The sequence below is a fragment of the Chrysemys picta genome, chromosome 11 (assembly GCF_011386835.1).
Source record: "Chrysemys picta bellii isolate R12L10 chromosome 11, ASM1138683v2, whole genome shotgun sequence".
Lineage (NCBI taxonomy): Eukaryota > Metazoa > Chordata > Testudines > Emydidae > Chrysemys > Chrysemys picta.
In genome coordinates this window covers 75,060,392-75,076,110 of record NC_088801.1, presented here as the reverse complement: position 1 = coordinate 75,076,110, position 15,719 = coordinate 75,060,392, and the positions used below count along the sequence as shown (strand labels likewise).

The following is a 15,719-nucleotide window of genomic DNA, read 5'->3' as shown; positions in this document are numbered from 1 at the left end:
GAAAATCCAGCTGACCCTTCAGAGGACAAGCAATGTTCAATAAAGCAACACTAATGCCATTCTTACCTAAACCAATAGAGTGCTCAACTCACCTTTTGTACTAATGACCTTCTCTAGATTTTTTTGTTCTTTTTCATTCCCTAGAAGTGTTACTGAAAAATCAGTCACTGTAAAGTTTTCTTTAGCATCAAACCAGTCTTCATTTATTTCTTGATTTTTTCTGCAGTCTGCAACACATTAAAGCAAACCTAGTTTCATATACAGATGCTCCCCAGGTTATGCAAACCCGCTTACACAAACCCGCACTTACGGAAAAGGTTCTGTAAACTTTTTTTTTTTTTGCGCGTGTAATTGTCGGGTATACGTTCCCGACTTACGCAAAATTAAACTTATGCAAGGTGTTCAGGAACGGAACGCTTGCGTAAGTCGGGGAACGTCTGTACTAAAATTCAAGCAATGATATTGAGAAGGCAGAGTTGCCTGCAGAAATGAGCACAAGGCTGAGAATTAGGATGCCCTGAGCACTAATCCTGACTCTGCCACTGACGTATGGTCTCAGGCAAGTGATTTCACCTTTCTGATTCAGTTTCATCTGTAAGATAGAGAAAAAAATTTGTGTAACATACACATCATGTTAGTTCCTTTTTCAAAATAAAGGAAGAGATTAAAAATATTGGTTATGTTTAGGGCTGTCAAGAGATTAAAAAATAATCGTGATTAATCACACCATTAAACAATAAAAGAGTACCATTTATTTAAATATTTTTGGATGTTTTCCACTTTTTCAAATATATTGATTTCAATTACAACACAGAATACGAAATGTACACTGCCTACTTTATATTATTTTTATTACAAATATTTACACTGTAAAAATGATAAACAAAACAAACCGTATTTTTCAGCACCTATGGTTACACCCCTCATGTATCTCATACAAGTACCGCACTGCAATTTCTTTATTGTGAAAGTGCAACTTACAAACAGTTTTTTGTTACATAACTGCAGTCAAAAACAAAACAATGCAAAACTTAGCAGCCTACAAGTCCACTCATCCTACTTCTTGTTCAGCCAATTGCTAAGACAAACAAGTTTGTTTACATTTAAGGGAGATAATGCTGCCTGCTGCTTATTTACAATGTCACCAGAAAGTGAGAACAGATGTTTGCATGGCACTTTTGTAGCTGGCATTGCAAAATATTTATGTGCCAGATATGCTAAACATTGGTATGCCCCTTCAAACTCTGGTCACCATTCCAGAGGACATACTTTCATGCTGATGACGCTCATTAAAAAAATAATGCGTTAATTAAGCTTATGACTGAACTCTTTGGGGGAGAATTGTATGTCTCCTACCCTGTGTTTTTCCGGCATTCTGCCATATATTTCATGTTATAGCAGTCTTGGATGATGACTCAGCACATGTTGTTCATTTTAAGAACACTTTCACTGCAGATTTGACAAAATCCAAAAATGATACCAATGTGAGATTTCTAAAGATAGCTACAGCACTCGACCCAAGGTTTAAGAATCTGAAGTGCCTTCCAAAATCTGAGAGGGACGAGGTGTGGAGCATGCTTTCGGAAGTCTTAAAAGAGCAACACTCCAATGCAGAAACTACAGAACCCGAACCACCAAAAAAGAAAATCAACCTTCTGCTGGTGGCATTTCACTAAGATGATGAAAATGAACATGAGTCGGTCCGCACTGCTTTGGATTGTTATCGAGCACAACCCGTCATCAGCCTGGACACATGCCCTCTGGAATGGTGGTTGAAGCATCAAAGGACATATAAAGCTTTAGAGCATCTGGCATGTAGATATCTTGCGACACCAGCTACAATAGTGCCATGCGAACACCTGTTCTCACTTTCAGGTGACATTGTGAACAAGAAGCGGGCAGCATTATCTCCTGCAAATGTAAACAACCTTATTTGTCTGAGCGATTGGCTGAACAAGAAATAGGACTGAGTGAGCTTGTAGGCACTAAAGTTTTACATTGTTTTATTTTTGAATGCAGTTATTTTGGTACATAATTCTACATTTGTGAGTTCAACTTTCATGATAAAGAGATTGCACTACAGTACTTGTATTGAGTGAATTGAAAAATACTATTTCTTTTATTTTTACAGTGCAAATATTTGTAACAAAAAATAAATAGAAAGTAAGCACTGTACACATTGTATTCTGTGTTGTAATTAAAATCAATATATTTGAAAAAGCGGAAAAAATCCAAAAATATTTATATAAATAGTATTCTATTATTGTTTAACAGCGTGATTACTCATGATTAATTTTTTTAAATCACTTGAGAGCCCTAACTACAATCATTCTCCAGAACCTAGAGAAAATAATTTAACTGTAGTAATATTAACATGTAGGTAAAATACACGACTTTTCCCTGTCACCATTGACTCACACTATACTTAAAGGGAATCATTCTTCTAAGGCCTCTACATAACATTATTCAAGATACTGTGGTTTGCAGCTACACAGAAAACACATTTGTGCATGTTTCCATTTCTTTGTTACATTACCCACAGATTGTATATCTGAAACTGCAGTGTGTAGTTGATTTAACATTAAATGACCCCTTAGAGAAAGGGCAGTAGAGTATCAATGTGGATATTTTATTCAGAGGTTTTGGGTATTTGCAAATTCATAATACAAATAACAAATACATTGTGCTGTTCCTGCTGAACTTTACTGTCAAATCTTGAATTAGATACATCTAACTTACCCCTTTCTATATCTTGAGCCTCATACTTTATTTCAAAGTTCTTGTAGGAAGGATATTGCTTATGCTGCCTGTTGTCAGTTAAACACATTTGAGGAGTGACCTATAAATAGGCTTGCATTAGTTACTTGTTGAGTAACAATACCCTTTTTAGCTTAAAATGCATAATTTAATATTTTTCCAAGTTTCACACTATATATATGCTAATTAGCTATAGAAAAACTTTTGCCCACTAATCTTAGTTCAAGATCTCAATCATTTTACATTTCGAAAGCAGTATTATAATCCCTTGGTAATATCAGTTGCATTGTATCCCATTGCTAGCACTGAGATATATGCTAAGAAATGCCAATTCTTGGATGCAGTGTAAAGATCAAATTATATTTTTATATACTGTTCTAAAAATATGTCTGCATAAAGAATAGGATTTAAAAAGATTATTAGCTTATAAGAAGGTTCCAAAGTAAATGTTCAGGAAACTCACTAAAGGTGGTGTTCTTTTCAGGCTGGAGGAAATTTCACTCTCTTGATGTTTTGACATTTCCAAGCCTGACTTTTCTGCCGCAGAACTAGAACTAAAAAATAACATGCAACTTTTGAAAATACAGTAACTCCTCACTTAACATTGTAGATCTGTTCCTGAAAAATGCGACTTTAAGTGAAACGATGTTAAACGAATCCAATTTTCCCATAAGATTGAATGTAAATGCAGGGGTTAGGTTCTAAGGAAATTTGGGGGGGGGCAAAAGGCATTATATATTGTACAGTATGTACTGTGGTTGGGAAGTGCCCCTGGCTTACCCCACACAGGCACAGCCTGCTGCAGGTAAGGATGCTAGGAAACACCTTCGCAGCAGCAGCTTCCCCGGAGAAGAACAGGCGCCGACTTTGCTGGGGGATGCTCCAGGCCCGCCTCTTCCCGTCCCCACTCCACTCCAGGCCCACCTCTTCCCAACCCCAGTCCACCTCCTCACCGGAGCATGTCACGTCCCCGCACCTTCCCTTCCCCCAAGTCCTAAGGGCCGTCAAACAGCTGTTTGGCGACACTTAGGACTTTCTGGGAAAGAGGGAGGGGGAGAAGTGGAGAGGCAGCGCTTCCCCGCTCCTCCCCTTCCCTCCCAGAAAGTCTTAAGTGCCACCAAACAGCTGTTTGGCCCTGGGGAGAAGCGCTGGGAGGGAGGGGGAAGAGGCGGAGAAGAGGAACTTGTGCAATGGTCCCTTGTAAAGTCGCTGCTCTTGCACAGAATCTTACAAGCAGTGGACAGAGCAGGCACCCAAATGACGTTATAAGGGAGCATTGCACAACTTTAAACGAGCATGTTCCCTAATTGAGCAGCGACATAACTTTGAAACAACGGTAAGCAGGAAGACGTTAAGTGAGGAGTTACTGTAGATTATAAATTCTATTATTAACAGCGCGATTAATCGCAATTAATTTTTTTTAATCGCTTGACAGCCTTACTTGTTACCCATTAGCGCTGCAGACAATGCATCTATGGAACAGTGAACTGGACTCCTTTCAGACTTGCACATTGACAACAGAACTGTCAACTATGTGCTGAATGCAAAAATCTTTATTACTGGTGAATATATGCAAGCCAGAAATAACACAGCTTGAATTTAAGCTCCCAGATAGAAATTGAATGTTGAATGGTAGGGAAAATACACCTTTTTATGTGTAAATTGAGAAAATCTGAACTGAAGGTCATGAGGATACAAACATAGAACTCTACAATACCATTTGCATACAATTACTTTGCAGAGTAAAACTTCACTCTTAAATAAAATCTCACTGCCAAAAGTGCCAACCTGCTTTTTCAGCTAAACGGAGTTGAAGTAACAAGTGAAGTTCTTACACAAAAAAACAAAAATACTCACACTATTTATTTTGCGCTCACTTCTGGTCTATACCTTAATCTGAATAGATAAATAAAAATTGTAATTACTTACTTATAAAGAAGGTTGTCTTTCACTAACTGTCAAGAAAACAAAAGAATTACGTTAGTTTTTAAATAAAAACATTCCTACTTAAAGCCAAAGAGTAACTTAAATAAAAACCTACTGTACCTTTGAAGGAACATAAGAAGAAAAGATCGAGAGCAATTTTGACTCTACTGATAATGGGGGCAGTGAATCCAATGGTATACCCATGACTAATTTTTCTCTCATGCTTTCATACCTAGCCTTCAGTTCTTCAAAAACAGACAACAAAGATGACCCTAGTTCAGTCTTGGAAATGTCACTTTTAAAATTCCTGAAAAAATATAAAAAAGCACTTCAAATACCTAATAGGACATTCCTGTTACATTATTGCTTCAAGAATTATCAAAAATGTTTTATGGTGCCTCAAGATTTTTCATGTCCCTGCATCTCCCCCACCACATATGAAGAAATCTATTATTTTGAATAAATGTTAGCTTAAACCATCTTGGTCTTTTGTGATCTCTAATGCAGTTTTATGTGTGGACTTTCCTTTTTTACAAGAATTTCTTTTTTTCTATATAGATTCTTGCATCAAAGTGTTATGGGACCCTTTGAAAGAATGCTTATTTGTAATTATTTAAAAGTCTTAATAAAAATAAATTTAAAAAATACAATAGGATAATTTGTTTCCTATTTGTAAATATGTCTTTTCATTAATACTCACCAATCCAGAGTTATTTCTGTGTAAGATCCACCCATGGGATCAACTGGAGACAGCTGAGTCAAATTTGTTTCCCCAGGGCACAGTAAATGTATTAAAAGGCAGATTGAAATATACCGCCCTCAAAGATAACAAATGGATCTTAAATCACTTTAAACAATCCCAAAGAATTCCTCCAGACTGGTGGGCATTTAGTTTAAGAGAATACAAATTGAAGATAAAACTGAACATTGTTCTATTTTCTTTCATGGTCTATTGACCTGGAGTCTGAAGTGGTTTTGGATGCAACTTCCTAAGATTTTTTTTTTCCTAAGCAAACTAAAAAAATCATATTCCATCATGCAGAATCATACTGACCTCCACATGGGTCATCAACAGGATTGGGGGCTCTAAATCCACTGCACAGAACTCTAATCATTTGAGCTTACAAAGTAACTAGTAGGAGCAAGGGAGGATGAAACGCAAACTTTGCCAATGGGTTGCAAAACTATTTGCTAGCACAAGAAGACTGTGAGGCTCAGGAATCATGGGTTCAATTCCAAGTTCTTAAGAGGAAGTGTGATTTAGTGGTTATAAACTCTTTTGTCCCTGTCCCAGCCTCAGACCCAGCCTGTCTGACCCTTTTACTCCTAACCATCCTCAGGATCCTATCCATGTTCCTCTTTTCTTCTCCCCTACCCACCCCCCTCCACTGCTCAGTACGAATCTGCACCTATTCATTCTTCCAGCTCCTTTCTCAGTCTCACTTGGCTTCTATTTCCCCTGTGCCTCTCTGTTCCTACCCTAGCTCTCACCCTCTGGCATTTGCATCAGGCTGTTTCCTCCTCCTCTGTGCTGCCTGGGCACCAGCAGTGGTACAATGATAGCATAGGAGACTTCCTATTCTAAGATCCAGGACCTGGCACTACAGTGTCCACACCAGCTCCTGGAAGGGAGCATGTTCAGTCACTCTGCAAAGACTTTCCTGTAACTTTGTTCTTGGAAACAAGTGAACCGATTTAGCTGAAATTTTCAAAGTGCACGCACAGCCTGAGGCAAACACCTGCTATGGAAAATTTCAGGCTGGATGGTTAAAGTATGATAAAGTGATAAGCAACTGAAAACAGGATCTAATAATGGAAATCTCAACTATATGCATCACTACCTGTTCCACTTAGAATAAAGCAGTCCTATTCAGCAACTAATGCCCTTCCAATAGTACTTAAACAAAACACAAAATATTACTGCAGGGACAAAAGTAAATAAAGAATTAGGCCAGTTATTACTAGCAATTTGAACTCTGTGGCAAACACCACCATCTTCTGATTGGGTCAAAATACTCTGATGTTTTGGCATTACACCCTAAGAATGTGTCTTCAGCAGAACTGATTAACTGGTCCAGTGAGTGTATTTGAATAAATATTACAACTACATGTGTACAAGAATGCATACGGTAGTTAGCAGTGACTAATATTAATTATATTTGGAATATTTTAATTTCACAAGATACTATCAAATAAGTAACAGTTATTTGGTTGACGCTCAAATGGATTTTAGGAAAGCATTTGCTGTTGCTCTCTTTAGATTAACGAGCAGCTGGATTTCTTAAATTCTATCCTATTGAAGAATATTACATCTGTTTTATTCAAGAAAAATAAAATTAATGCATGCCTGTTAAAACATTCTCTTTCTTCTATAACAAGTCTGTAAATCTTCCAGCAGTGCTGATGACACATCCAATAGTGAGTTCTTAGAAGCTGCAATTCTGCTTTTATAGCTCTCTGCAGCAACCTCCTACAACAGTTTGATGAATAATTCTTCTCAATTTCTTTGCTAAGATGCAACATCCTTTAAAAGGAAAAATATATTATTGAACTGATTAAGCGAGAGAATATTTCTTAATTTATTGTGTATGTATTATCTTGACATTTGTATAACTTTCAAAAGGTATTTCTGACTACATTTTAGAAGGAAAACTTGAAACTTAAAATCAGTTAATTCCTACTCTCCACTAGCCAAATAGGAAAAACAGTACTCCGCAGTATCAAGCATGGTGGCTTTCACGTTATATTGATCCCTAACTAAGAGGAGGAAATGCAACTACCACTCTAGTCATCTTTATGCAGAAAGTGCAGTCATAAAAATTAAATGAAGCTCAGTGGCTCTGTTAATCTTCAGAGCAAGCATTCTAAATAATATTTTCGTTGAATTCTTAATTTGCTTATTCAGAGAACCTGAAGACTATTAAGTAAATTCTACATTTATCACTGAGCATCCATAAATACAAATATTTACAATGTATGACATACCTGTCAGGATTTTCTCTTAAATCTCTGACACTCAACTTATTTTTCAACTCCAAAGGATCCTAGAAACAATAATCATTTAAAAGAAAAGAATTATACAATCTGCATTTACTGACATTGAGTTACAAATATAATTATTTTGTTTTAAAAACTGAGTTTATTTTGAGTTGCTCAGTGAGCTCAAAATTACCTTAATTTGTGAATTCCATTCAGTTGTTGGGATTTCACTGTAGATACAATTTTCCCATGTCTCAGCAAGCCATGAGGCAATTTGCTCCATACTGCCACCTACACATGACAAATCTGTATTGCAGGCAATACTTCTACAGGTCTTACTCTGCCATTCTTCAGACTTGATTTTGTTCATCATTGTTAACTTTGTGTTGTTTGCTTTAGATACCACAGAAGCATTAGCACTAGTAGCTCTGCTTGTAGTGAAACAAGCCCTAAAATCAGAACTTGCATCAACACTCTGGTTAACTGTAACTTTATTATTACTTGTAGCATTATTCAAGCATGTGAGGCACTTGATTTCTGAGTCAGGAAAATCTACTTGATGTCTGGTACTATTACCAGCATACTTATCTATAACTTCCACACAAGACAAATGACCATCTTTCATTGGAATTCTGGGGAGTGCAAAAGAAAAATCTGGTTTCCTTTCAACAGTCTTCTGGCTGCAATCATGACAATCAGAATTAAATGCAGACAGAAATGATTCTTCACAACTACAAGAAATTGAATCGTCTGCATTTTTGCTAGAAATCTGTGTGGATGTCACAGAAGATCTTTCCCATGGTAATACACAAGTATTTCCATGCTTCTGCAACATGCTGTTAGTATCGCTCATTTTAAACACTTTTTTTATAGCCATTTGTGATGACTGTGCAACATCACAAAAAGAAACAGCCTCCATCTTTTGTTGATTTTCTGAACTGCTCGTGGAGAGTGATTTTTTATATTCTCTATTCACAACAGTATCACTTTCAAATGAATTTTCACCAAGTTTACTATGATATGTATCTTCAGTTTGTTCCTCTTCATGATTTTCACATTTCAAGCCTTTGTAATCCATCTGTGATATGGAGTCCTGAGATGTTTTTGAGAATTCTGGTATAGCTGCTTTATTATAAAACTCATCAACAGCACCATAATCCAAGGCAAAAGAACCATCACCTAATTTGCTAACAGGATTTTGCCCACCTATGGCTCCATCACATATAACTTCATAAAGTGGCTCTACCAACTCCAGAACTTCTGAATTTTGTGTCCTTGGAGTTTTAATTTGCGCAAAAGGCATATATGAGGTATTTTGACCAGAATAATCTTGCTCTTCAGCACTGTGATACTCTAGTTGTGAGTCTTCATCTACATCACTCTTGGGTCTGTCGTCACTCTCCTTGTAACTGAAATGTATATTGTTGCAGACCTTTCCCAACATATCAGCTTCACTTTTGTCTTCATACACTTTGGAAATCCTCTCTCTTATTTTATTGTAAGTTTCAAGTTCTGCATCTAGTGATGAACTGAAACAAGCTAAGCTTTCATCTGGAAACTTTAATTCTGAGACATTTATGGAATATGCCTGGCCTGAAACAGAGCAGTTGACGCCCTCTGCAAGTTCACCGAACAGAGTATCAACACAATCAATTTCATCAGACTTGTCTATAGCATAGGCTGGCTCAGTGAAGACTCCTGTTTTACTCTTATCACTGATGTTTTCTCTTTGTTCCATGGTCCAAGTATCAGAGTTGTCACTAGAAGCAATCAGCTCAAACACAGTTTCCTCCAATTCACTTTCACTACAAAATCTTGAAATCAACAGCTTGTTTTTATTTATTGGTTTCTCACCTGATTAAAAATAAGAAGAGAAGTTCAAAATGATCTATTCTGCACAAAAATGTCAATGTATAAAACATTTTGTCAGATAAAATAGAAGTGGTATCATGCTGTGATCAACTATGTTGTGATAAAAGTCAGGGTTGTATGGTGTGCTCTCTAAAAACAGAAAATCTCACTGAGAAGTCATCAGGCAAACCATGAAAAACCCCCAGAAAGATTTGCTATTCTTACTTATTTTAAGTATAATGAAAACATATTTTATCTAATATAATTCCAGGCATCCCCACAATCCAGTTAGATTTAACACTGCTCCTTCTCTTATCAATCAGGCAAAGGGGCAAGGTAAACTTTCCATCTTCTCACTTTTCTCATACTTAAAACTTTTTAAGGCTCAGCTTGACAAAGCCCTGGCTGGAATGATTTAGTTGTGGTTGGTCCTGCTCTGAGCAGGGGGTTGGACTAGATGACCTCCTGAGGTCTTTTCCAACCCTGATATTCTATGAAATATTTATTTCTTAGCTGAACCATGAGTTCTTTTTTTATTGGTATACAGTGAGAAATTTACATCATACATTACTAAAGTCATGATAACATGCAAATAGTTTTGATACAGTATTGGAGTAACATTGTGGCAGAGGAGACTTCTGATACCCCAGAAACCATTTTAAATGAGTAGTAGAGCTTGTCTAAAAAAAGGCAGGTAGAAGTGAAAGAGTGGAGTCCTATGTCTCCTGAGAACCAGGAATCTTGCAAGTGCTGACAGAAAGCCACCTCCTCATTTCAAGGATGGACATGGTATAATGTCCTACCAGGAATATATCAACTTGGAATGGAACCGCAAACTGTGAGGGGAGGTGGGATAGGTAAGTGGGAATCCTGTGAAAAGTTAACTTCAAAGAAACAAAGTTACAAGTAATTTCTTGTTCCTTAAACATACAGTCATCAAAATATTATTATGACTCAAAAGATTGAAACACATTTCAAAATAAAACAATATACTAGGCAGGGGAGAAAACAGCTGGAACCAAATAGCCAGAGACTTTGTTGAAAAGTGGTCAGGGCTTAGTTACATTTACAGGTAAGGACTAACAGGTATATCTATCAGTTCTAATACTTCAGGCTTTTCTGACTAGCACATTGGAAACAAACAGTAAAATTGTAGGAATGGAAAATAAATTATTTCCCCCATCCTCAGGACAGTAACTCAAAATCAAATTTAAAAGATTAACACAGAAAAGCAGGATCTGAAGGCAAATCTCTCATCCTGCATTAGAATCATAGAATCATAGAATATCAGAGTTGGAAGGGACCTCAAGAGGTCATCTAGTCCAACCCCCTGCTCAAAGCAGGACCAATTCCCAGCTAAATCATCCCAGCCAGGGCTTTGTCAAGCCGGGCCTTAAAAACCTCCAAGGAAGGAGACTCCACCACCTCCCTAGGTAACGCATTCCAGTGTTTCACCACCCTCCTAGTGAAATAGTTTTTCCTGATATCCAACCTGGACCTCCCCCACCGCAACTTGAGACCATTGCTCCTTGTTCTGTCATCTGCCACCACTGAGAACAGCCGAGCTCCATCCTCTTTGGAACCCCCCTTCAGGTAGTTGAAGGCTGCTATCAAATCCCCCCTCATTCTTCTCTTCTGGAGACTAAACAATCCCAGTTCTCTCAGCCTCTCCTCATAAGTCATGTGCTCCAGACCCCTAATCATTTTTGTTGCCCTCCGCTGGACTCTTTCCAATTTTTCCACATCCTTCTTGTAGTGTGGGGCCCAAAACTGGACACAGTATTCCAGATGAGGCCTCACCAATGTCGAATAAAGGGGAACGATCACGTTCCTCGATCTGCTGGCAATGCCCCTACTTATACAGCCCAAAATGCCGTTAGCCTTCTTGGCAACAAGAGCACACTGTTGACTCATATCCAGCTTCTCGTCCACTGTGACCCCTAGGTCCTTTTCAGCAGAACTGCTACCTAGCCATTCGGTCCCTAGTCTGTAGCAGTGCATGGGATTCTTCCGTCCTAAGTGCAGGACTCTGCACTTGTCCTTGTTGAACCTCATCAGGTTTTTTTCTGCCCAATCCTCTAATTTGTCTAGGTCCCTCTGTATCCGATCCCTACCCTCTAGTGTATCTACCATGCCTCCTAGTTTAGTGTCATCTGCAAACTTGCTGAGAGTGCAGTCCACACCATCCTCCAGATCATTAATAAAGATATTAAACAAAACCGGCCCCAGGACCGACCCTTGGGGCACTCCGCTTGAAACCGGCTGCCAACTAGACATGGAGCCATTGATCACTACCCGTTGAGCCCGACGATCTAGCCAGCTTTCTATCCACCTTACAGTCCATTCATCCAGCCCATACTTCTTTAACTTGGTGGCAAGAATACTGTGGGAGACAGTATCAAAAGCTTTGCTAAAGTCAAGAAATAACACATCCACTGCTTTCCCCTCATCCACAGAGCCAGTTATCTCATCATAGAAGGCAATTAGGTTAGTCAGGCACGACTTCCCCTTCGTGAATCCATGCTGACTGTTCCTGATCACTTTCCTTTCCTCTAAATGTTTCATAATTGATTCCTTGAGGACCTGCTCCATAATTTTTCCAGGGACTGAGGTGAGGCTGACTGGCCTGTAGTTCCCCGGATCCTCCTTCTTCCCTTTTTTAAAGATGGGCACTACATTAGCCTTTTTCCAGTCATCTGGGACCTCCCCCGATCGCCATGAGTTTTCAAAAATAATGGCTAATGGCTCTGCAATCTCACCCGCCAACTCCTTTAGCACCCTCGGATGCAGCGCATCCGGCCCCATGGACTTGTGCACGTCCAGTTTTTCTAAATAGTCCCGAACCACTTCTTTCTCCACAGAGGGCTGGTCACCTTCTCCCCATGCTGTACTGCCCAGTGCAGCAATCTGGGAGCTGACCTTGTGCGTGAAGACAGAGGCAAAAAAATCATTGAGTACATTAGCTTTTTCCACATCCTCGGTCACTAGGTTGCCTCCCTCATTAAGTAAGGGGCCCACACTTTCCTTGATTTACTTCTTGTTGCTAACATACCTGAAGAAACCCTTCTTGTTACTCTTAACATCTCTTGCTAACTGCAACTCCAAGTGTGATTTGGCCTTCCTGATTTCACTCCTGCACGCCTGAGCAATATTTTTATACTCCTCCCTGGTCATTTGTCCAATCTTCCACTTCTTATAAGCCTCTTTTTTGCGTTTAAGATCAGCAAGGATTTCACTGTTTAGCCAAGCTGGTCGCCTGCCATATTTACTATTCTTTCTACACATCGGGATGGTTTGTTCCTGCAACCTCAATAAGGATTCTTTAAAATACAGCCAGCTCTCCTGGACCCCTTTGCCCTTCATGTTATTCTCCCAGGGGATCCTGCCCATCTGTTCCCTGAGGGAGTCAAAGTCTGCTTAACCTCTGTACGATCTACAAAAAAGCAAATTTATCTTCTGGGATTAAAAAAAACGTGACTTTTGAATGTCTGTTTTCTACTAACTCACTCTACATAACTACCAAACTAACATTGTCAATAGTATGTGAACATGCAAATGTACAGTAGTATATATTTCAAATGAAAATCCAAGCCTTAAATCAAATTTGAGCTATACTTATAAGCAGTGATAGTGTAAAAATGGAAGAGGGAAATGTCTTTCTATTACTTAATCCTCTGAAAACTTGTGCTGCAACATCAATATTTGGAATATTTGGGAAAATCTAAATGGCAACTGTCAGGAAAGTCTCTCCTTCTGACATGGGAACCTTTTCAACATAAATACTACGTACATGCTTAACAATACATTTAGTCTCCCATGGCACTTCCAGAAAACATCTGCATGTTTTCCAGATGTTTAAAGAAATCTCTTAATATTCCCATTTTTTTTTTAAATGATTAATGCACAAGACACTGGATAGCTCTGATGTGTACTGCAAACCGACCCCCAAACCAAACAAGAAGCTAAAAACCCCAAGAAACAAAACCCCAATTAATCTGAAGCATACAGTGCACAACTTCTACATAATCAAAGAAATCACAAGTGTCCATCTTACTTCATGCTTCCTAAATTTAGTCCACTCAGCTTTGTAAATATGACATTCACATCATCCCTGCTGTTTCAACAAGCTGTTCAATATGTCTTAGTACAGTAATGTTTAGTGTTTCACAGTGCTATTTAACAGTTATTAACTCCAAACAGACTTAATTTTGAAGACTGAGGTTCTCCAAATATTTGTCTCAAAACAATTATTTTACAAACAGGCACATACTTATTAATTTCATTAAAAAATGTAATGTAGACCTTAATCCAAAAATTTATTAGGTGTGGAGCCCCATTGACTACAATGCAGGGCCCAGTCACACTCAGCAATCTTCAGGTTTCAGGTCCAAATTAGATTATTTAACTGAAATAAAAGGATACTCATTATGAGTGCTAAAGGGGCAAAAATGCCACTGTTGTGTATTTATCTATCTTAAGGTCTTACACAGCCCATTTCTGGAGTACTTGAGCATCTGAGAAGCTTTAAGGTATTTATCCCCAACGTAGGCAATGCTGTTATCCCCACTGGAAAGATTGGGAAGCAAGGCACACAAAGCAAGTCTACACTACAAAATTAAATCAATCAAAGTTACATCAACCTACAGCCACCACAGTAATTAAATTGCTTTTGCATGTCCACACTATGCTCCATGTGTCACTGGTGCGCATACCCACCAGGAGCGCTTGCACCCAATTAACGGTCAGTGTGGGGCATCGTGGGACACTTCAGAAAGGCAGCAATAGTTAGTGTAAGCAACGCAGTGTCTACACTGCACTGACCTAACTACATTGACCAAAGTGCTATGCCTCTTGCCAAGGTGGAATTAACTTGGTGTAGTAAGTGAATTACATTACTGGGAGCAACATTTTAGGGCTTGTCTTCACTACAGGGGTAAGTTGACCTAGTTTACGCTACTCCAGCTACATGAATAACCTAGCTGGAGTCGATGCAGCGTAGGTCGACTTACCCCAGTATCTTCACTGTGCTGCGTCAATGGGAGACGCTCTCAGGCCAACTTCCCTTATTCTTCTCAGGGAGCTGGAGTACCAGAGCGTGCTCTGCCATCGATTTATCAGATCTTCACTAGACCAGCAAAATTGACACCTGCTGCATCGACTACAGCAGCTTCCATGTCCCTAGTTGTGAAAACAAGCCCTCAGTGTAGACACAAGCTGCCTTACGCTGACCTAACTCTGGAGTGTAGTAGGCCGCGCTGACTTGACGACTTGTCAAGGTTACACAGGAAACCAGTAGCAGATCTGGGCACTGAACACCACTCTCCCGATTTGCAGACGAGCCACCTGCCCCTGGAAGCACCTGTTGCAGGAACGGGTGCTGGGGGGCATAAGCAGGGAGAGCACATAGGAACGGCCACACTGGGTCAGCCCAAAGGTCCATCCAGCCCAGTATCCTGGCCTCTGACAGTGGCCAGTGCCAGGTGCCCCAGAGGGGATGAACAGGACAGGGAATCACCAAGTGATCCAGCCCCTGTGCCCATTCCCAGCCTGGCGGGAGGCGGCGGAAGCAGCAGCACAGGGAGGATGCTGCAGAGGGGCTGCTGGGGGGGGGCACACGCGGGGCGAGCACAGACCCAGGGATGGGAGAAGGCCGGAGAACAGGTGCTCCAGGGCAGAGGCCCCAGGACAGGTACTGGGGGGCACACACTGCGGGGAGGGGCGCCCCAGGGGACGGAGGCGGGGTAACAGGCGCGGAGGGGCCCACCCCCGAGGAGGGGCGTTCCGGGGGGGAGGGCACAGGCACCGAGGGGCGCACGCACAGACCTGAGGGAGGCAGCCGAGGGGCAACACGCTGGCCCGCCCGGGACGCGCCGCCTCTCTGCCGCCAACGTCCGATTAACGACCCCTTCGCCGCCCCCCTTGGCGGCGCGCGGCCGCCTGTCCTATATAGCCTCGGCCCGGGCGCGCACCGCACCCTATTGGCTGGAAGGAGAACGGTTCTAGCTCCTGATTGGTCATTCGCGTCGAACGGCCGCGCCCAGCACGCGCCGGGGCCCCGTTTGGAGCCTGCGCGCGGGCGGCGGAGCGGGAGGAGGGACGCGCCCTGACCCCCTGCGGTTGCGCCTTTCAGCCCAACTGGCTGCAGCCCGCACGAGATACTGCGCAACGGCTGACCGGGGGGAGGGGCACTCTCTAGCGCCACGTGT

At 40.6% G+C, this 15,719-nt stretch overlaps 1 protein-coding gene across 8 annotated transcripts in view; it reads right to left on the bottom strand.

Annotated features, from left to right (window-relative positions):
* The window catches only part of RBM44 (RNA binding motif protein 44), a 26,774-nt gene extending 11,055 nt beyond the window's left edge, over positions 1-15,719 (bottom strand). The window contains exons 1-10 of one of the 8 annotated variants that reach the window (XM_065562213.1): positions 15,337-15,688; positions 14,523-14,691; positions 7,856-9,516; positions 7,669-7,727; positions 7,031-7,207; positions 4,804-4,990; positions 4,687-4,712; positions 3,221-3,311; positions 2,740-2,839; positions 93-227 (exon numbers count right to left, since the gene is read on the bottom strand). In XM_065562213.1, coding sequence (XP_065418285.1) covers positions 93-227; positions 2,740-2,839; positions 3,221-3,311; positions 4,687-4,712; positions 4,804-4,990; positions 7,031-7,207; positions 7,669-7,727; positions 7,856-9,400 — 2,320 coding nt within the window. In that variant the 5' untranslated portion in view covers positions 9,401-9,516; positions 14,523-14,691; positions 15,337-15,688. Of the gene's footprint in view, positions 1-92; positions 228-2,739; positions 2,840-3,220; positions 3,312-4,686; positions 4,713-4,803; positions 4,991-7,030; positions 7,208-7,668; positions 7,728-7,855; positions 9,517-14,522; positions 14,692-15,336 lie in introns of all 8 variants that reach the window. The other 7 variants (XM_065562215.1, XR_010591664.1, XM_065562214.1 and 4 more) reach the window with 7 other exon arrangements.